Raw genomic sequence first — 21,388 nt, 5'->3', positions numbered from 1 at the left:
GCGGGTAATAAGTTAGGAATGTGGGTCTCATGGGAGGCGTGCCATAGATATGTCCCTGGAGTTACACAATCTTCTGCGTCCTCAGTGGCTCCGATGGATAGAGTGTCTGATATGTAAGCAGGAGATCACAGGTTCGAGTCCCGGTCGGGGCACACATTTTCAACTGTCCCCGTTGACTTATATCAACGCCTGTATGCAGCTGGGGTATTTATTTCATTGTAATCTCATTCTAACGAGCTGCATGGTCACAGATGGTATCTGTTCATTCGGACATGTCCGAAAGAACAAATACCATCTTCATATATATACAAAGACTGTGCATGGGGGCTTAATTAAATATAATGAAAATATTTTTTTGTAGCTGTATGTCCGGTTACGAAGTCTCGTAACCGGTTGGCCCTGAGTAGTATTAATACGCAATCTGACTGCAGAGAATAACAATAAAGAATCAAAGGACATTTGCGTTAACACAATTGATTAATTAAGTCCCCAGCAACTATAAAAGCTACGAAACAACAAAGCACAAGTGTAACTGTTCTGTGTGTGGAAGTGTGATTCAACGTACACATCTGGCACGGTTCTTCCTCAATACGACAAGATATTATAAACACCATTTACAATGAAGTAATTAAAAAACCAAAAATACTATAATTGCATATAGAAACTAGAATTACAGTCTAATACATGAACACAAGCCAGATGCTTTGTTGACTGAACCTTTTGACCAAGAGGCATTGCTATTTAGGAAATTTGAAATAAAAAATTTTTTGTTACCTTCATATATATATTGACGAAAAATACTCTGTGATCATTGCAACATCCCCAATCAAACAGCATCTGCTGTCTCGTCCAACAGAACAACTGCACACGACATACCTTCAACTAGTACTGCTATCGACATCCTCTCAACAAGCCGGCCGCGGTGGTCTAGCGGTTCTGGCGCTGCAGTCCGGGACCGCGGGACTGCTACGGTCGCAGGTTCGAATCCTGCCTCGGGCATGGGTGTGTGTGATGTCCTTAGGTTAGTTAGGTTTAAGTAGTTCTAAGTTCTAGGGGACTTATGACCTAAGATGTTGAGTCCCATAGTGCTCAGAGCCATTTGAACCTCTCAACAAGCACTGCCCACGGCAACCTCTGAACTACTACTGCCCACGGCAACTTCTGAACTACCACTGCCCAGTGGATGCGGCGCAATCATACTCTTTGGCGCAATCTCTGGCGCTGTGACTCAGTGTAGCCACCTTTCAACTGTCACTGCCTTCATGGAGGAATGTTCGCGGTTGGCTACAGAACCATGAGTATAGCTAGGCGCGCACCTCTTCATTAGAAGCAAATCGACGCCCACGAATGTCTTTCTCCACGGTTCCAAAAATATGAAGATCACTTGAGGACTGATCGAACTGATGGAGGATGCGTAAGGATTTCCCAGCGAAACTTCTCCAGCGTGCTCTAAACGGACTTGGCAACAAGTGGGACCGTTCACACCCGCGTACGGCCTCCCTGATTTAGATTTTCTGTTTCAGGGAAATGCCGGGAATGTTCATTTGAAAGGCCACGCCCTATTTCCTTCTTCATTCCCCCCTAATCCGATGGGACCGATGACCTCGCTGTTTGGTCCTCTCCCCCAAAATCAGCCAACCAACCACCCTGCAAAATGTGGGCCTGCCCACATCCTCCATAGAGGTCTGGCCTCTGTCCATGTGATTTCCTCATTTTTGGAGCCCTGAAGAAAGACATTCGTGGCCGTCGATTCGCTTCTAACGAAGAGGTGCGCGCCTGAGTACACTCATGGTTCTGTACCTAACAGCAAACATTTTCCCATTAAGGCACTGACCGTATTGTCTTACAGTGGGATAATGGATTAACGGTTATGGCGATTACTTTTCAAATAATAGACAGTTGTCTTACTTTTTTTTGCTTGATCGCCGCTTATACAAACTCTGCAGGCCATCGTATGGTGTGTGGCGTACATTGAAGCTCTACTAGTCATTTCCTACCTTGTTCGCGCGCGTGTAAAGCAAGGTTAAAACAACTCTCTGTATGTCTCTGCACAAGCCCTAATTTCCGTCCTCTCATTTTCGTAGTCCTTGCGTGAAGTGCACGATGGAGACACTAGGACTGACCAGCAGTCAGCTTCAAGTACCGGTTCTCTAAATTTTCTCAATAGCGACTCACGAAAAGAACGTCGGCTTCCCTCTAGGGATCACCATTTGAGTTCACGAAGAGTCTCCGTAATACTTGCGTGCTGACTAAGCCTGTAGGTAACAAATCTAACGGCTCGCCTCCGAATTGCTTCTATGTCTTCCTTTAATCTGACCTGTTGGGATCTTAAAATACTCGAACAATACTCAAGATTTGGTCGCACTGGTGTTCTATATGTGTCCTCCTTTACAGATGAGCTACACTTCACTAAATTTCTCCCAATAAACTAATGTAGACCATGACTTTGTCAAGCAGCACAACACCAATTCTGTATTCGAACATTACAGGAGCGTTTTTCCCACTCATCTGAAATAACTTACGTGTTTCTACATTTATAGCAATCTGCCATTCATCACACCAGCTGGAAATTCTAAGTCATCTTGTATCCTCCTATAGTCATTCAACGACTACAACATCACGCAAACCACAGCGTCACCAGCAAGTAGCAGCAGATTGCACCTCACACTGCCCTTCAGTGGACACAAGCTGCGTTAGGCTCGTTCAGTAAAAGTTAATTTCTGCATGTTTTCAGTCAGAAATCTCTCTCACTGAGTTGACCTAAAGACAAAACTTTTAGCTTAGCTTGCATACTTGCACTCATTGCTGCCCTATGGCATTGCAGTCCCGGCGCATTGCAGCTGAGGTGAGAAAGTATTACGTCTACGTCTACATCTACATCTTCATATACATGATTACCCTGAAATACACAGTTAAGTGCCTGGCAGAGGGTTCATTGAACCACCTTCAAATTTTTCTCTACCGTTCCGTTCTCAAACAGCGCGCGGGAAAAACGAACACTTAAATCTTACAGCGCGAGCTCTAATTTCTCTTATTGTATTATGATGATCATTTATCTCTACGTAAGTGCGAACAAGAACATATTTTCGCATTCGTAGTAGTTCATGGAGAGATCCTGCCTTTGTTTCAATGATTGACACCCGAGTTCACGTATCATATCTGTGGCACACTCTCCTATTTCGAGATAATACAAGACGAGCTGCTCTTCTTTGTACTTTTTCTACATCTACATCCATACTCCGCAAGCCACCTGACGATGTGTGGCGGAGGGTACCTTGAGTACCTCTGTCGGTTCTCCCTTCTATTCCAGTCTCGTATTGTTCGTGGAAAGAAAGATTGTCGGTATGCCTCTGTGTGGGCTCTTATCTCTCTGATTTTATCCTCATGGTCTCTTCGCGAGATATACGTAGGAGGCAGCAATATACTGCTTGACTCTTCTGCGAAGGTATATTCTCGAAACTTCAATAAATGCCCGTACCGAGTTACTGAGCGTCTCTCCTGCAGAGTCTTCCACTGGAGTTTACCTATCGTCTCCGTAACGCTTTCGCGATTACTAAATGATCCTGTAACAAAGCGCGCTGCTCTCCGTTGGATCCTCTCCTATCTCTTCTATCAACCCTATCTGATACGGATCCCACACTGCTGAGCAGTATTCAAGTAGTGGGCAAACAAGCGTACTGTAATCTACTTCCTTTGTTTTCGGATTGCATTTCCTTAGAATTCTTCCAATGAATCTCAGTTTGGCATCTGCTTTATATGATCATTCCATTTTAAATCACTCCTAATGCGTACTCCCAGATAATTTACGGAATTAACTGCTTCCAGTTGCTGACCTGCTATATTGTAGCTAAGTGATAAGGGATCTTTCTTTCTATGTATTCGCAGCACATTACACTTGCCTACATTGAGATTCAATTGCCATTCCCTGCACCATGCGTCAATTCGTTGCAGATCCTCCTGCATTTCAGTACAGTTTTCCATTGTTACAACCCTCGATGTAACACAGCATCATCTGCAAAAAGCCTCAGTGAACTTCCGATGTTATCCACAAGGTCATTTACGTATATTGTGAATAGCAACGTTCCTAAGACACTCCCCTGCGGCACACCTGAAATCACTCTTACTTCAGAAGACTTCTCTCCATTGAGGATGACATGCTGCGTTCTGGTATCTAGGAACCCTTCAATCCAACCACACAATTGGTCTGATAGTCCATATGCTCTTACTTTGTTCATTAAACGACTGTGGGGAACTGTATCGAACGCCTTGCGGAAGTCAAGAAACACGGCATCTACTGTGAACCCGTGTCTATGGCCTTCTGAGTCTAGTGGACGAATAGCGCGAGCTGGGTTTCACACGATCGCCTTTTTCGAAACCCATGCTGATTCCTACAGAGTAGATTTCTAGTCTCCAGAAAAGTCATTATACTCGAACATAATACGTGTTCCAAAATTCTGCAACCGATCGACGTTAGAGATATAGGTCTATAGTTCTGCACATCTGTTCGACGACCCTTCTTGAAAACGGGGAAGACTTGTGCCCTTTTCCAATCCTTTGGAACGCTACGCTCTTCAAGAGACCTGGTACACCGCTGCAAGAAGGGGGGCAAGTTCCTTCGCGTACTCTGTGTAAAATCGAACTGGTATCCCATCAGGTCCAGCGGCCTTTCCTATTTTGAGCGATTTTAATTGTTTCTCTATCCCTCTGTCATCTATTTCGATATCTACCATTTTGTCATTTGTGCGACAATCTAGAGAAGGAACTACAATGCAGTCTTCCTCTGTGAAACAGGTTTGGAAGAAGACGTTAAGTATTTCGGCCTTTAGTCTGTCATCCTCTGTTTCAGTACCATTTTGGTCAAAGAGTGTCTGGACATTTTGTTTTGATCCACCTACCGCTTTGACATAAGACCAAAATTTCTTAATATTTTCTGTCAAGTCAGTACAGAGAACCGTCAATCCTATCTGATGCGGATCCCATATCGCACAGGAGTACACTGGATGAGGAAGGACAAGTGTAATGTAGGCTTTCGCTTTAACAGATCTCTTGAATTTTCCAAGTGTTCTGCTAATAAATCACAGTCTTTGGTTCGATTTCTCCCAATATTATCCCTGTGACTGTTCCAATTTCATTTGTTCGCAATTGTTATCATTAAGTACTTAGTTGAATTCACAGCCTTTATATTTGTGTGATTAATCGTGTAACTGAAATTTAGCGGATTCCTTTCAGTTCCCATGTGGAGTACTTCACACTTTTCATTGTTTACAGCCAATTGCCATTCTTCGCGCCTTACACGTATGGTGGATGTTCTTTCGGACATGTCCGAAAGAACAGACACCATATCCATATAAGTATATAGTTCTGGCAATACGAGCCATGACCTTCTTCTTCTGTGCGGATGCACACATATTACCCGAACTCTTACGGGACATGGTAAGAATGTCTTTCACGACTAATGAGTGTGTTGGGTAGGGACGCTACGAATGTAGTGTGTGGACGTATAAGGTGAGAGTGTGGGTCTCGCGGGAGACATGCGCGAGATAGTCCCTGCAGTCGCACTGTCCTCTGTGGCCTCGGTGGCTCAGGTGGACAGTCGGCACGGTAACTCAGCGTGTTCGATCAGAGGGTTTAGCTACCCTCTGTAATAAAAAACCGAGTGAACGGATCAACGAACAACCTGAACGTGTCATTGGACGTCCGCCACGAACAAAGTCAACGAACAATATAGAACAAAACGAGATTAAAAAAAAAGATGGATAGAGCGTCTGCCATGTAAGTAGGAGATCCTGGATTCGAGTCCTGGTCGGGGCACACATTTTCACCTGCCCCGTTGATGCATTTGAACACCCGTGAGCAACTGACTTCTAATTACACATATCTTGTGTGCACCATTTTGCGACTGATTTTGACCATCTGATAATTATACAAGATGGTAAATGACAGTATCATCTACAAACAATCTAGGAGGTCTGCTAAGATTGTCTCCTAAATTGTTTAAATAGGTCAGGAACAGCAGAGGGCTAGTAACACTTCCTTGGGAAATGTCAGATGTTCTGTTTTACTCGATGACTTTCCGTCAGTTACTACGAGCTGTCACCTTTCTGATAGGAAATCACGAATCCTGTTGCACAACTGAGGCTATACTACATAGGGCCGCAATTTGATCATAAGTCGGTTGTCAGGAACGGTGTCAAGGGCCTACTGGAAATCAAAAATATGGAACAGATTTGACATCCCCTGTCGATAGCACTCTTTATTTCGTGCAAATAAAGAGATAGTCGTGTTTCAAAAGAACGATATTTTTTTTAATCCACTTTGACAATTTGTCAGTAAATCGTTTTCTTCGAGGTAATTCATAATATTCGAACACAGTATATGGTTGAAAACTCTATTACGAATAAACTTTAGTGATATGGGTCTCGGATTCAGTGGAATATTCCTATTTCCTTTCTTGAATATTGGTGTGACCTGTGCAATTTTCCAGAGGTTAGGTACCGATCTCTAGACTAGCGAGCGGTTGTATACGATTGCTAAGTAAGAGAGCTGTTGTATCTTTATTACGTGAGTTAAGCTGCTTCACAATACCAAGGATATCTGCATCTAACTTATGTTAGCAGCTGTTCTTGAGTCGAACTCAAGAATATTTTCTTCGTCTTCTTTGGTGAAGGAATTTCAGAAAACCATGTTTAGTAACTCTGCTTTAGCTGTACTGTCATCTGCAACATCACCATTGCTATCTCGCAGCGAAGATATTGATTGCATGCTGCTGCCAGTGGATTTTACACACGACCACGATATCTTTGGGTTTTCTGTCAGATCTTGAGACAGAGTATCGTTGTGGAACCTATTAAAGCATCTCGTACTGAAACTCACGCTAAACTTTGAGTTTCTGTTAAACTTCTCCCACCTTGAAGATTTTGCCGTTTATCAGAATTTGTCACCCTTTTTTCGTTGTTTCTGTGACAGTGTTCTGACTTGTTTTGTGTATCATGGGGGATCAGTACCATCTCTTATTACTTTATTTGATTTATATTTCTCAATTGCCATCGGCACTGTTTCTTTGTGTTTAAACCACATCTGCTCCACACTTACATGGTCAGATTGGGAAGACGTCAAACGAATTTATATCTCATTCTTTAAATAGAGGTATATCGCGTTTATTGGTGGATTCTACTGAAAAACGTCGAAAGAATATTGTGTAACACGTTTCACTTGAGGGGCATCCACAACGGTGGATATTCATTATCAATCTTAAAATACATTACAGTTGTAATAATATTTATTTCTAAGAAGGAAAGCAAGACCTGGTTTCTCTATCTGTGTCCCATCTTCACTTGTATCTGCAAAATTGTAAGTTATTAATAACACCTATCCACACTGTTAACACAAGAAAAGCTAAACAGAACCAACAGAACTTGTTAGGAAAACAAAAAATCCTTGTACATACATTACAATAAGAGTCCATAAAGGATGCATGTCTAATATTAAAATAAGTTAAAGTACGTTACAGTAGTGGATCCTTGGTACATGGCATGAAACAGTACATCTTCAATCCTAGGTCTGCCATAAATTCTCTGACTGAGACAGGGCTACATAAAATGACGTAGGACCCAATTAAAACAGCGGAGCCACTGTTAAATGGAATCAAATATAAAGTATTAATGGTCTAACACCTCAGTCGCCATTACAAAACTCACTTCGAGCTGGGTTTAAGGGTGTACCATACCTGGATCTGCATGAAAGTAGATAGGGGATCCTACACAAACGAACACACACACACACACACACACACACACACACACACACACATGATATATATATATATACACACACACACTCAAACTTAACAAAAACATAACTGGGATCGGTGTGGTTAGGTCCAACATTAATTAAGTATATGAGGGAGATTGTGTTGTGCGTGTGTGTGTATGTGTGTTTTTTTTTATCTATTTATTTACATTTTTCTTAATTTTCCATGTGTTCATGTGTGTGTGTGTGTGTGTGTGTGTGACAGAGAGAGAGAGAGAGAGAGAGAGTGTGGTGTCACTGCCAGACACCACACTTGCTAGGTGGTAGCCTTTAAATCGGCCGCGCTCCGTTAGTATACGTCGGACCCGCGTGTGGCCACTATCAGTGATTGCAGACCGAGCGCCGCCACACGGCAGGCCAAGCCTAGAGACCCTAGCACTCGCCCCCTGACTACATACGCCCTCATTTGCAGAGACGACAGTTTAGCATAGCCTTCAGCTACCTCATTTGCTACGACCTAGCAAGGCGCCATATTCAGTTACTATGAATGTATTCTGAACAGATAATATTGTGAATCATGTACCGTCAAGAGCGACGTTCATCATTAATGGATAAAAGTTAAGTATCAAACAAATTAAGTCCGCTTTCTGAGTTCTAATTCCTTGTCATGTTGCAGACCTCACGTCAGTATAGTCCTTCTCTCCTCACTCCAGCCTGCGTGAGCTAAAACGTGTGCATTTCGGCCTCCACTAGTAACACGGTATTGGCTCTTCTGCCAACACAACATTGGCGACGAGTGTAAAAACGGTGTTCTTATCTATACTGCCCTGATTTAATTGTGTAATGGCTTCGCCACAATCTCCAGATGTACTGTCCGAATTTTATCACTTACAGAATCAGCAGACGCAGGCATTACTGGATGCCCTTGGACAGCTCGTCCAGGGTCAACGTTCAATGCAAACCGATGCGGAAGCCGCCGCTCAGCCGCTAAAGCAACCACAAAACGCAGTTGCACCGACCTTCAGACGTTTTGATGCTGCACTGGAAAGCTGGACGGTGTGGTCACGCCAATTTGGATTCCATCTCGCCGCCTACAGAATTCAAGGTAACGAGCGGCAGTCTTTTCTTTTGTCGTCCGTCGGTGTGCAAACCTACCGTGCAGAGAAGGTTTCTGATGTTCGTATAAGGGAACAGATTTTGAAACTAGTCAGTCCCTCCCTTCAACAAGTGATGGACCTATTGGATCGGCAGGACACACTTCACTTCGCTCAGGAATCATTTGAAACTTCGCCAGCCATGTGTCAGGCTAGCCGGCCCACCAGGCGAGCTGTACGGATCAGTAACAGCCCTCGCGCCCGGCCGCGCCGCTGCCGCCAGGCTCGCAGCCATGTGTGCCCCGCCGGCAAGCAAATGCAGTGCTTAAATCATTCCCGCGGTGCGCTGCTAAACATTCGCGTGAGAATTGCCCACCACGCCAAGCTATTTGCTTTTACTGTAATAAAAAAAGGACATGTTCAGAGTGTTTGCCAGAAAAAGCTCAGATCGGAAACTCAAAACCGTTCCAGGCCCTTTGCTTTGCGATGGAATCGGAATCGAACCGAGGATATTCAGGCTCGCGAAACTTCGCCCATGGAAATTCATGTCGTTCATTCCACTCCGCCCAGTGCCACTCTCTCTACCAGTGACTGTGTTCGTCCCACAAATAGTGTGCGTCGACATCGCCGAAACTCCCGTCAAGTCGCAAGGGATTTTGTACCAGTGTCAGTTTACATAGCACAAGACAGTCGCTCTTGTCGTCAGCAGGACAATAAACTTTTTGTAGACGTGGACATTAACGGCAAAGTGATATCATTCCAGCTCGATACTGGAGCTGCAGTTTCACTGATCAATCAAGACACTTACAAACAGGTGGGCACACCTCCGTTGCGTGCCGCAAATGTTACGTTAACTAGCTATTCAGATCAAGAGATCCCTATGTTAGGACAGTGCAGCCTCCTTGCAACATACAAGGGGCAAACGAAACTTGTGTCAATTTACGCCCTTCGTTCTTCTTCTGCAGTGAAATTGTTTGGTTTCGATTCATTTCAGTTGTTTAACTTGTCTATAGTAAATCAGGTCCGATCAGTGAACCAGACTGTGCCTTCAGACAGTGTTTCTCGTCCATGTGAAGAATTTGCACACGTTTTTGCACCGGGCCACGGTTGTGCTCAGAACTAAAGCACATTTTGAACTGAAAGTCAATGCCCAACCGAATTTTTTAGAGCGCGCAATGTTCCCCACACATTGCTTGATGAAGTTGCAAAAACATTACACTATTTGGAATCACAAGGTGGAATTGAACGTGTGCAGGCTTCTCTCTGGGCATCCCCCTTTGTAATTTTGCCTAAACCTTCTGGAAAATTGAGACTTTGTGTGGACTTCAAGGCAACAGTGAATCCACAACTAGTGATTGCAACTTTTCCTTTACCCCACCTGGAAGATCTTTTTGACAAACTGTGCCCGGGCAAATATTTTTCGAAGTTGGACCTAGCAGATGCGTACTTGCAATACCGATGGATGAAGAATCCCAGCGTGTTTTGGTGGTTAACACGCATCTTGGTTTGTATCAATTCAAACGACTGCCGTTCGGGTGTGCATCTGCACCTGCATTGTTTCAGCAATATCTACAAACTGTTTGTGCGTCGGTCCCTACTGCAGCAAACTATCTGGACGATATTGCGATCTCTGGAAAGACGGAAGAAGAACATTTAGCCAATCTCAGAACGTTATTTCAGGTCTTGCGACAAAATGGTCTTCGCTTACGGAAGGACAAATGTGTGTTTTTTGCTCGTGACTTGCCATACCTGGGCCATGTACTCAATGCCCAAGGCGTACATCCCAGTCCCACGCACCTACGTGTCATACAAGACTTGCCTTCGCCGCAGAATTTGAAGCAGCTACAGAGTGTGCTGGGAAAAATCAACTATTATCACAGATATGTGCCGCATACCTCTTCCATTTCAGCTCCGCTTCATCGCTTACGCCGTAAAGATGTTCCTTTCGTCTGGACGACGGAATGCGAACGCGCCTTTCGCCGGTTGAAATCGGCGTTGTTTTCCAATACTTGCCTTACGCCATTCGATCCCCGGAAGCCCCTTTTGTTGATGGTAGATATATCGGATTTCGGGATCGGTGCTGTGCTTGCGCACAAAGATAGCTAGCTCGATCGCCCTATTGCCTTTGAGTCCAAATTGCTCTCGTCTGCGCAAAGAAATTATTCACAGATCGAGATAGAAGCATTGGCTCTCGTATTTGGTGTTACAAAATTCCATGACTTCTTGTATGGTCGTCACTTTACAATAATCACAGACCACAAACCTTTGACATCGCTTTTTTCACCCGAACAAACCTGTACCTCCACGTACAGAGCAGAAATTCATTCGCTGGTCTATGTTCCTCTCGCAGTACCGCTACGATATCTTGTATCGGTCCACTGCTAAGCACGGAAACGCGGATGCGTTGTCCCGTTTGCCTGTTGCTGAGGATAGGGCATTCGATTCCTCCGAACTTGCTTGCATGTTCATTGATTCGGAAACCGATGACGTGGTCGAATCGTTTCCGATTGATTTTCGTCGTGTAGCTACAGCCACAACTGCCGACCCTGTCCTTGCTACCGTTCTGCGTTTTGCTGCTACGCAATGGTCCTTGTCAAAGTCACGGATCGGGGACCCGTTGGTTCGCCGATTTTTTGCTCACAAGGAGAGACTTTTTGTTCGACTTGGTGTTTTGCTTTTGCGTTCTGATAATGATCAGTCCAGGGTCGTGGTCACACGTTTGTTACAGTCCTCTGTCTTAAAGCTTCTCCACCAAGGACATTGGAGTATATTGAGAACGAAACAACTTGCTCGTCAGCACTGTACTTGGTTCGGAATCGATGCCGCGTTTACAAATATGTGCTGTTCTTGCATGGTGTGTGCCGAACAACAATCAGCACCACTGCGGAAATTCTTTGCATGGCCAAAAGCCACTTCCCCTTGGCAACGCTTACACATCGATTTTGCTGGTCCATTCTGGAATGCTCGATGGTTGGTTGTGATGGATTCAATCAGTAATTTTCCTTTTGTTGTCCGGATGTCTTCCACGACATCATCTGCCACAATCCAAGTGTTATCTGCTATCTTTTGCATCGAAGGTCCTCCACAGACAATTGTTCCCGACAATGGCCCACAATTCATGTCCGCAGAATTTCAGTCATTCTACAAGGCCAATGGTATTCAACATCTGGCGACCGCACCGTTTTCGCCACAGTCAAACGGTGCTGCTGAAGGTTTGGTCAGGACTTTCAAGACACAGATATTGAAGTTGAAAGAGTCGCATTCTCTGGAGGACGAGTTATTGCTCTTTTTGTCCTCCTTTCGGTCTTAGCCCCGAGATGGTCGCTCGCCAGCTGAGTTGCTCCACGGTTGTCCTCATCGAACCTTGATGTCTTTGCTACATCCGCAGCATCAGGTTCCTGTGCAGCGGCAGACACCTGCTTTTGACATAGGCGACGTTGTCTACTGCCGCCACTATCGACGTTCACGACGTTGGCTCGAAGGGCGCATTCTTCGCTGCCTCGGACGCGCTATGTATCTGGTTTTGGGGGCCTCTGGTGAGGTGCGCCGGCATCTCAATCAGCTGCGCCTCTGTCGTCGCACGGGATCTGCCGCTCGCCGTCTGCTTTCAGCGACGGTGCCGTCCGGTCAGCGCCCCGGGGACCCATCTACTGGCTCGCCTCAGCCCCAGGTGTTACCGACGCTGCCTTCCATTTTGCCCCATGGTGACTCGCCGCCGCTGCCGCCTGTTCTTCCGCCGTCAACGCCCGCAGTGGACGCGTCGCTGCAGCCGCCGGGCGCCCCCCTGGGTCACGCACCGCCGATCTCTCCCCGTGACCAGTTGCCCTCCGACATGGAACTCTTGCCCGCTTCGGACCATATGTCGTCTTCGCCGGTCGGGTGCCCCGGCCCGATAGAGGTTGACCCTTCGCCCCTCCTGTCTCTCTACGGGCGCATACACCGCATGTTGGCGTGCACCCTGGAGTAGGTTTTCAGGCGTTCCCTAGCTCCCCGTGGTCTGAATGGCAGGGTGCGGGTGGCACAGCCTCGCCTGTTCTGTTGTTAGGCTCCCCACCTCGTCGCATACGTCAACATGGGGTCCTCCCCACGGCGGGCGGAGGCCTTATACCACAACCGTCCACCGATTTGCGGGGGAGGAATGTGGTGTCACCGCCAGACACCACATTTGCTAGGTGGCAGCCTTTAAACCGGCCGCGGTCCGTTAGTATATGTCGGGCCCGCTTGTCGCCACTATCAGTGATTGCAGACCGAGCGCCGCAACACGGCAGGTCTAGTCTAGAGACCCTAGCACTCGCCCCAGTTGTACAGCCGACTTTGATACGATGGTTCACTGACTACATACGCTCTCATTTGCAGAGGCGACAGTTTAGCATAGCCTTCAGCTACGTCATTTGCTACGACCTAGCAAGGCGCCATATTCAGTTACTACGAATGTATTCTGAACAGATAATATTGTGAATCATGTACCGTCAAGAGCGACGTTCATCATTAATGGATTAAAGTTACGTATCAAACTAATTACGTCTGCTTTCTGAATTCTAATTCCTTGTCATGTTCCAGACCCCACGTCAGTATAGTTCTTCCCTCCTCACGCCAGCCTGCGTGAGCTAAAACGCGTGCATTTCGGCCTCCTCTCATAACACGGTATTGGCGCTTCTGCCAACACAACAGAGAGAGGAGAGAGAGTGTGGTGGTGAAAGGGTGTGAATTTTTTATTTATTTAATTCCTACACAATTAAATAAATAAAAAATTCAAGAATTCATGCCCCTCCACCTATACTTGCTCACTCGCACATACACAAACTCTCTCTCTCTCTCTCTCTCTCTCTCTCTCTCTCTCTCTCACACACACACACACACACACACACATGTAAAATTAAGAACAATGTAAATAAATAGGAAAAAACCCACATCCCTTCGGCCACACATGTGCACGTGCACACATACACACACACACACACACACACACACACACACACACACATACACGCACACACACAATCTCCCACATATATTCTTTAATATTGGGCCTAACCACACGATTCCCAGTCATAAAATTTCGAAGTAAATAACTTTTCTACATTAAGTGCTATATGGTCGCAGATGACAAAAAATCTGCAACAGATGGTAACAACGTATGACGAACTTCTAGTGTTTTTCAAATTTGCAAATACTAAACGAAAACCTCGTATTTATATGTATAGAAGTGGTAAAGAGCAATTTTCCTGTTTTTAATAAAAAGAAAATTGAAGCCTACTGATGATGCTGAAACTTCAGCAAATCATGCTTGGGTAATAGAAGGTAGTATAAAATTGTGTTCTGCTCAAGGCGGACCCCTTACGAAAGCAAATTTATTGTTTCCATAAGTTTGTAATTTAAATTTGTTTCGTCGTTTAGGGCATTACTCACATTCACGTTTTCGGACGCCCCAACAGGCCATGGGAGCCAATCATTTCAGAAGCGATGAAATGAAAACAGCGATGCCCTAGTTTCTGTGCTCACAGCTACAATAATTCTTGTCACTGGATATCCCCATACTGCAGAAGCGGTGGAATGCGTTAATTACTCGCCCAGGGACTACATCGAAAAAGGGTATATTTAAAATTTCTCCGTATTATCTCACTTGCATAACAATCAATAATTAAGGTCTTCAATTGAATAAATTTCCCATTAATATTTTTGTAGCCATGCTTGTGAAAATGAAGAAGAAAAAAATTCCAGAGGGCAGTACAAATATTAGACATGCCATTTGTTCTATGTAATAAACTAAATTTGCCCCTTCTATGCGTGAGTGTGGAAACACCTGCAACTGGCAGATTGTAATGAAATAAATTTAACGATATAAATAGTGAGAGTGAGTATGAATGTGTCACAGCCAAATAAAAGACAACAGCAATAAAGAGAAGATAATACTTCATAGAGACCAACTTTTATCTAGAACAATGAATAGTATTATTCCGCAACTGAATTAAAATTAGTTATGATCCTCCAGTTCGCTTAAAGATTTTCATGTTGTCTTGTATGGTTATCAGGCTTGTGCTGGAGCTGAAGACCCCTTCCAAATACTCCCAATTAGGAATGATTCTGCAGCATTCTACAGCAGCTCGTTCTGCTCTTATGAGTTGACTGTGGAAACGTAAAAGAGAAGTGCTTCTATACAGGGTGGAGACCCAAATGAAATGTCGAGAAGAGATGCTGTTTGTTGTCGTGGCACTGGTAACACAAGCCAGCATTTTTAAAACTTTTGTGAAATTATTTCTCAAAATTAAGTGTTCTAGAATGAATTTGCTATGCTGATTATTAAAATTAGTTTTGTTGTATCACATCAGAATTTTTCATAAAATAAAAAGTTCACAAAATTTGGAAATTTAAGAGACTGTAGCATAAATTTTAAGGTAAAATTTCATTCAAAGTCTGTATTTTTATAAATGTTGTTTTATTTTTAAACACATACTAAAATACTACAAACTGTTCTCCTAGCAACATTATCTTATCCTGTTTCATTTAATTCTCGAACTTTTTTGTTTTTTGTTTCTTTGCAAAATCATCTCTCCTGCCCTTTTCAACTTCCAACAACAGTCGCTCACCACACTCTCATTTCATCTCCCACGGTATCTCATTTACTTGAGGGAACTCATTTTCCTGTTTATGCTGTTTAGATTTTGAAATAGTCACTTTATTTCATAATTTACCTATTAGCTAGTTTCGTTTCCCTGGACATTTACATGCTACTTCTGTTACTTATACCACAGCAAAAATTGTAATCACATAGTATCTTATATTCTACACATCTGTGTGGAGGTAGCAACATCTGATGGCATCCTTAACAACAGTTTTTTATGACCGTAGTAATCACAGGCACAATCTACATATATATATATAGTGTCTCAGATGTGTAGTACATATGTGGAAAGAGATAAGTGCGACCCTTAAGCGGCTAATGTCACTGTATCAACTAAAAACATTAAAGTACGTTACTGTAACCTTAAATAAAACTACCTTCAAGAAATTCATAGCGACTGTGGGTCCATTTATACGAAGTCTAACTTTTTGCATCTTATTAACATACTTGTGGAAGCGATCACCTTGCTTTTCACTGTAGCATTCCACATTTTTGCGCAAGTAGCTAATGTGTAAGTATAGGAAGTGAACTTTTACACTCATGTAACACATTGCTTCCTGAAATTTTCCATCGTGGTTCTGACATTGTTCCTGTAATCTGGCTGTTCTTTACTCCCTAGAAATTTTTGTAGTTTCTGACCTGAAGGCTGTTAGTGAATCTCTTTATCTGACATTCATTGCATTATCAACTTCTCATCTGTCATCAGTTTGTAAATACGAGCACCAACAAAAATTACTGAATTCAATTTTTCTTTTCTGATGACTGGAAATTTCACATACATCTACTTAAAGCAGAAGCCATCTATTGGAAGAAACCTTACAACTTCATTCACTTAGCCGTATTTGGGATGCAAATTGTTCTTGAGAATAAAAGTTAATTTTTGCACAACAATACTTTTTCTACTTTTCAACATAAGCTCTTGAACATTTATGCACTTGTTCCAACAGGCTACAAGCTTTTTATTCCAGCTACAAAGAACTCTTTATCTTGATGTTTGAACGAATTTCCCATAAACTTTTTCACGTCCTCGGGAGGTCCTGGAACTTCTTCCCAGATAATGGCTCCTCCAGCGCACCAAACAAATGGAATTCACTAGGTGCTCAATCGGGACTGTAAGGGGGAGGAGTCAGTACTTCCCAGCCCATTTTGTCGATGGTTTCACGGGTTAGTTGAGCAATATGAGGACGTGCGTTGTCTTGCTCACACCTCTCCTCCGAGATCCCCTAGGTCTCTCTCTCATGGCTGGCTTCACCTTGTTTAAAAGCAAATCCGAATAGTATTGGGTGTTCATTGTACGCTGCTCTTCGAGATAATCACAAAAAACTGGACCTTCAGCATCCCAAAACACCGACAACATGACATTTCCCGCTGATTCTTGGGTTTTGAATTTTTTCTTGACAGGTGAGTTAGTGTGCCTCCACTCCATGCTTTGTCTTTTTGATTCTGGCTCATAATGGTAAACACAAGTTTCATCACAAGTTAAAATTTTGTTGAGGAAGTGTTCATCTTCTCTCTCATAACGTTCGTTAGCTCAGTGCGGACTCTCAACCTTGTTTCCTTGTGTAGCAGTGTCAACTCCTTTGGGACCCGTCTTGCACAGGCCGGCCGCGGTGGTCTAGCGGTTCTAGGCGCTCAGTCCGGAGCCGCGCGACTGCTACGGTCGCAGGTTCGAATCCTGCCTCGAGCATGGATGTGTGTGATGTCCTTAGGTTAGTTAGGTTTAAGTAGTTATAAGTTATAGGGGTCTGATGACCATAGATGTTAAGTGCCATAGTGCTCAGAGCCATTTGAACCATTTTTGAACCGTCTTGCACATGTTTTGCGGTACTTCAGCTTTTTGCAAATAATGTTATGAACTGTACCAGTACTAACTTGAACCTTATCAACTATCATTTCCACAGTCATACTACGATCGGCACGAATATGTCATCAATTCGATTTTCAAGTGAGGAAGTTGAAACAGCAACTGGTCGGCCAGAACAACGTTCGTCAGTCAACGAGTCGCGACCGTTTTTGAACTGCTCCCACTTGTAAAATTTTGCACGAATTAGACGACCTTCACTATAAACTTTAGACATTCTACGGTACATATTCACTAGCTTCTCGCCTTCAGCAAGTAGAAAACGAATAACAGAACGTTGTTCAACTAATGTGGACGTTTCAAGCGGACTCGCCATTTTGAAATGTATTTTTGAGGTTATAAACAAAACAATGTATATACATCAGCTGATCAGAGCTCATCCCAGTGATGCCAACTTAAAGCCATAAAAGTACCAAACTTTCCCTAATAAGAATTTTTTCCCCAGACCAATTTGTCTCTTTAAGTACTGAATGACCCTCTTAGTTGTGGAAGTCTTGCGGTCTACAAGAGTTTCATACAAGATGGTTTGTGTCCCAGGCACAAAATGTGTCCGATTTGACCAAATCTTTATATTCCAATGCTTTTGCTGTCTCAGCTACGCAACTTGAGCCGTGCGCGGCTCGCGTTCATACCGTTTATTGCTTGACAGCTTGTCTTGCGGTGCCGCCGTCTCGTTTCTTATTCGATTTACTGGCGTCACTAAGTTGCTGGTTTGCTTGCCCGTGAGTGGCAGCACCAGCGCTTATCGATAAGTGCAGTGTCGTACTATCTCTGGATCGACCGCTAGTATTTCCGGCTCGTGGTCTGTCGGAGTTGAGTCGGGACGCAGCAGCAGTGAGGTCAACCAGCCAGTACTCCCCGACCGCAGGCGACACACATGCACTGTCCGACGGAAGGAGACTGGAGCGGGAACGACCGTTAGTTGGTCGTTCGGTCTGACGTCTCATTGGGCAACGTGTATGTTGGTCATCTTGCCGGACGTGGGTCGGTTCCTACCTTGTGCAGAGATGTTGGGTCGCCAATGGGCAAGAGTTACCTCTGCACAGTTGGGTCCGAGCCTTTGTGCTCAGGTCGCTGAGTCTCCGAGTTCCGAACGGACATGGAGTTGAGTCGGGATGGAGCTGCAGTGAGGTCAGGACAGCCAAGACTCGCCCGACTGTTGCTGACACACATGATTTGCGATGACCTTGGTTGGTCGTTCGGTCGGTCGTCTCATCGGACGATGTATATTGGTCGCCGACCGCTTCGGGTTCTCTGTGTGTGTCGACTTGTCATTCGTCCTGGTTATTCCACAGTGATTGCTTTTAGGATTATTCGAGTTCTTGTGGAAGAGTTTTCGTGTAACTGTGTCTAGCTTGTGTAATTTCGACTGAGCGGTCGGTTGGGACAGTGCAGCGAAGAAGTCTCCGCGGCGAGGGCTTTAGCATAGTGTTCCTCGCCGTGTTGATGCCGTCCGTACCGCGTGTAGTTTGACAGTCTTTTTGCTGTTGTTGATATTTCTGAGTGGTTATTGTGTCTTGGCTGTTTTTAGACCAAATTTTGAAGACGAAGTGCTGCTGGTATTTTCGTCCTCGGCTGATATTTTCCGTTGTCTTGCCATTGGTCGACGCAGCGGAATTGATTTGGTTGTTGGTCGGTCCTTCAGCCGTCCCTGGGTCGGGTTGCCATCTGATTACTTAATCTTATTCTTGGCTGCCTATCTCACCTAACCTTAGTTGGAGTTTCCTCCTCAGGCAGACCCTTGGAACACTTCTCAGCGCCATTGTTCTGTTGGTTTTAGATTGTGATGTTTGTCTCAAGTACGGTGGGACGACTTCAGCCGCCTAATAATTTAGTTTGTTTTAATTTTAAGACAAGGCCTTCAGCCATCTTAAATTAAAACTTTGTTGATTCTTGCTTAAACTAATGTTTTTTAATAAAGGGGATTTTGCCTACTGGAAATCCTTATTATTAACTGGGTCTTAAGCCTTGAGTTGTTCTGTGTTCGGTATGTGGCCTTCAGCCGATCTCTACGTGAACTATTTTATGATAAGGCCTTCAGCTGTCTTAAAGTAACATTTGAAAAATCACTTGTTTAAAACTTCGAAAATAAAGTGGCTTCGAGTTTTCAGCTCGGTTTCCTGATAAAACCGAAAATTGAAAATCTTTAATGCGTTATGGAAAGTGTGATATCGCACATCGATACCTCCCATGGGCGTCACAGTTGGCAATGAAACAGCGGGTTTCCGTCAGATGCCAGTAACGGGTGCATGGGATCTGGCGGACCCAATTACGTGTGCCAGCTGAGCCACACCTCCGGTGGCTCGAGGCTCCCTGCCATGAGCACCATCTGCCAGTGCGATACAGCATGGCGGGCAACAGCCTCTCACATCAGTTGCACTTGGAGCCTCTTTGTTACGACTGCATAACATGTGCTTAGTTCAAGCCTCTTCCATGTTGACGTTGACAGATGGACTGTATTTCTTGCTTCCTTATTTATAATGAGTCTTCATGTGCATGGAGAAATATAAGTTAGGTGAATCCTCTGTTTACTATTTTAACTCCTTCACTAATCTTTTCTGCTCCTGTCCAGCTTTCCTTTGGTGACAGTTGCCATGCCCCTCTGTAGTCCACCTCTACTTTATCATTATGAACACAACAAAACACTGAACGAGACAGAATAAAATTGACAACAGTTTTGAACTCACCATAAAAAAGTTAGTTGAAAACACATTTATTTCACTCATTTCATATCATGCAGACTGATGAAATGGGTGTACAGAGTTTTTAAACGGAGAAAAGGATTACAGTTTTCCTTCCTAAACCTGGTCTTACATTTAGATACAGCTTGGTGTCCATACCCTGACAGACACTTACGACACTGAATTTAGTGTTAGGTAATATTATACAAACTTGTAGTGTTCACTGTGTATCGTACTATAGGGGAAGATATCAAATGTAATGTGCGCACCCTTGTGTCGTAAATAAACAGCTAGTTTACAAAAGGATGCATACATTTGTTAGCACGGACGAATTGTTGCCAGAAACAGCGTTATCTCGCTGTGATGGAGGAGGACCCTTTGCCGTGACTCGGCTTGTGGATGTGAGCAGTCACCAATCATCAGTCATCAAGGCGATGTCCTTTGCCTGGCGCTGACGCCCGTAGCTGGGTGCAAAGCCATTTCAATTCTAGTCGCAGGCGCCCGCAGTTCATCGGAGCTGAATGCCTGGTTGTCCCTGGCTGTCGTATTGCCTGCAGATGTCGATTTGCTTCCTGGAAAAGAGAAGTAATACATTAAAAATTGAGTTGATGAAGTCGTAGGAGCGTCCCATAACTACGGTTTTAGGGTAGAAATGAAGCGTGCTATAACTGTCTGCGAATCTTGAGAACTCTGTTAGGCCTGTTGCTGAGGTGCAGATTTAGTAGCAACTAGGACGTGACTTAAAAAAGAAATGGCTCTGAGCACTATGGGACTAAAGTTCTGAGGTCATCAGTCCCCTAGAACTTAGAACTACTTAAACCTAACCAACCTAAGGACATCACACACATCCATGCCCGAGGCAGGATTCGAACCTGCGACCGTAGAGGTCGCGCGGTTCCAGACTGTAGCGCCTAGAACCGCTCGGCCACTCCGGCCCGCGCCGTGGCTTAAACATGTGACAGAAACGGTCTGTATGCAACGTGCAGAGGCAGCTCTAGCAGATGTGCGCTGACAGATGCACACAGATGAGACATTTCTGCGGCAGCCTCATACTTAGCGCTCTTGGAGACACGTGTCAGTGGCGTCCAGTATTTTTTAAATAGCGCGACTGGTAATGTAACAATGACAAGAAATGTTGTAACATTTGTCCTTCAGTGTTACCCAGAAATGCCTGATTAGTGGATACAACTTAATTTCCAGCTTTACGAAGTGGGATCAAAGACCGCCTTATTATTTGTAAAACTATTGATCAACAAACCACAAACCAAAAAGGATAATTCATAAAACTGTGTTATGTAACGATTAACGACGGTGCTTTCCATGCAGTTTAAGAAATACTTTAAACTCTATGTAACTATTTGTTGTGATTCAGAAAAAAAAA

At 44.2% G+C, this 21,388-nt stretch overlaps 1 protein-coding gene across 1 annotated transcript in view; it reads right to left on the bottom strand.

Moving 5' to 3' along the window:
• Positions 1-20,018: 20,018 nt before the first annotated feature.
• LOC126095169 (nose resistant to fluoxetine protein 6-like) overlaps positions 20,019-21,388 on the bottom strand; it is a 435,403-nt gene continuing 434,033 nt past the window's right edge. The window contains exon 13 of the mRNA XM_049909897.1: positions 20,019-20,579. Coding sequence (XP_049765854.1) covers positions 20,434-20,579 — 146 coding nt within the window. The 3' untranslated portion in view covers positions 20,019-20,433. The remainder of the gene's footprint in view (positions 20,580-21,388) is intronic.

The sequence above is a fragment of the Schistocerca cancellata genome, chromosome 8, assembly GCF_023864275.1.
Source record: "Schistocerca cancellata isolate TAMUIC-IGC-003103 chromosome 8, iqSchCanc2.1, whole genome shotgun sequence".
Lineage (NCBI taxonomy): Eukaryota > Metazoa > Arthropoda > Insecta > Orthoptera > Acrididae > Schistocerca > Schistocerca cancellata.
Note: the sequence above shows the minus strand (reverse complement) of the source record. Positions and strands in the feature narration are given on the sequence as shown.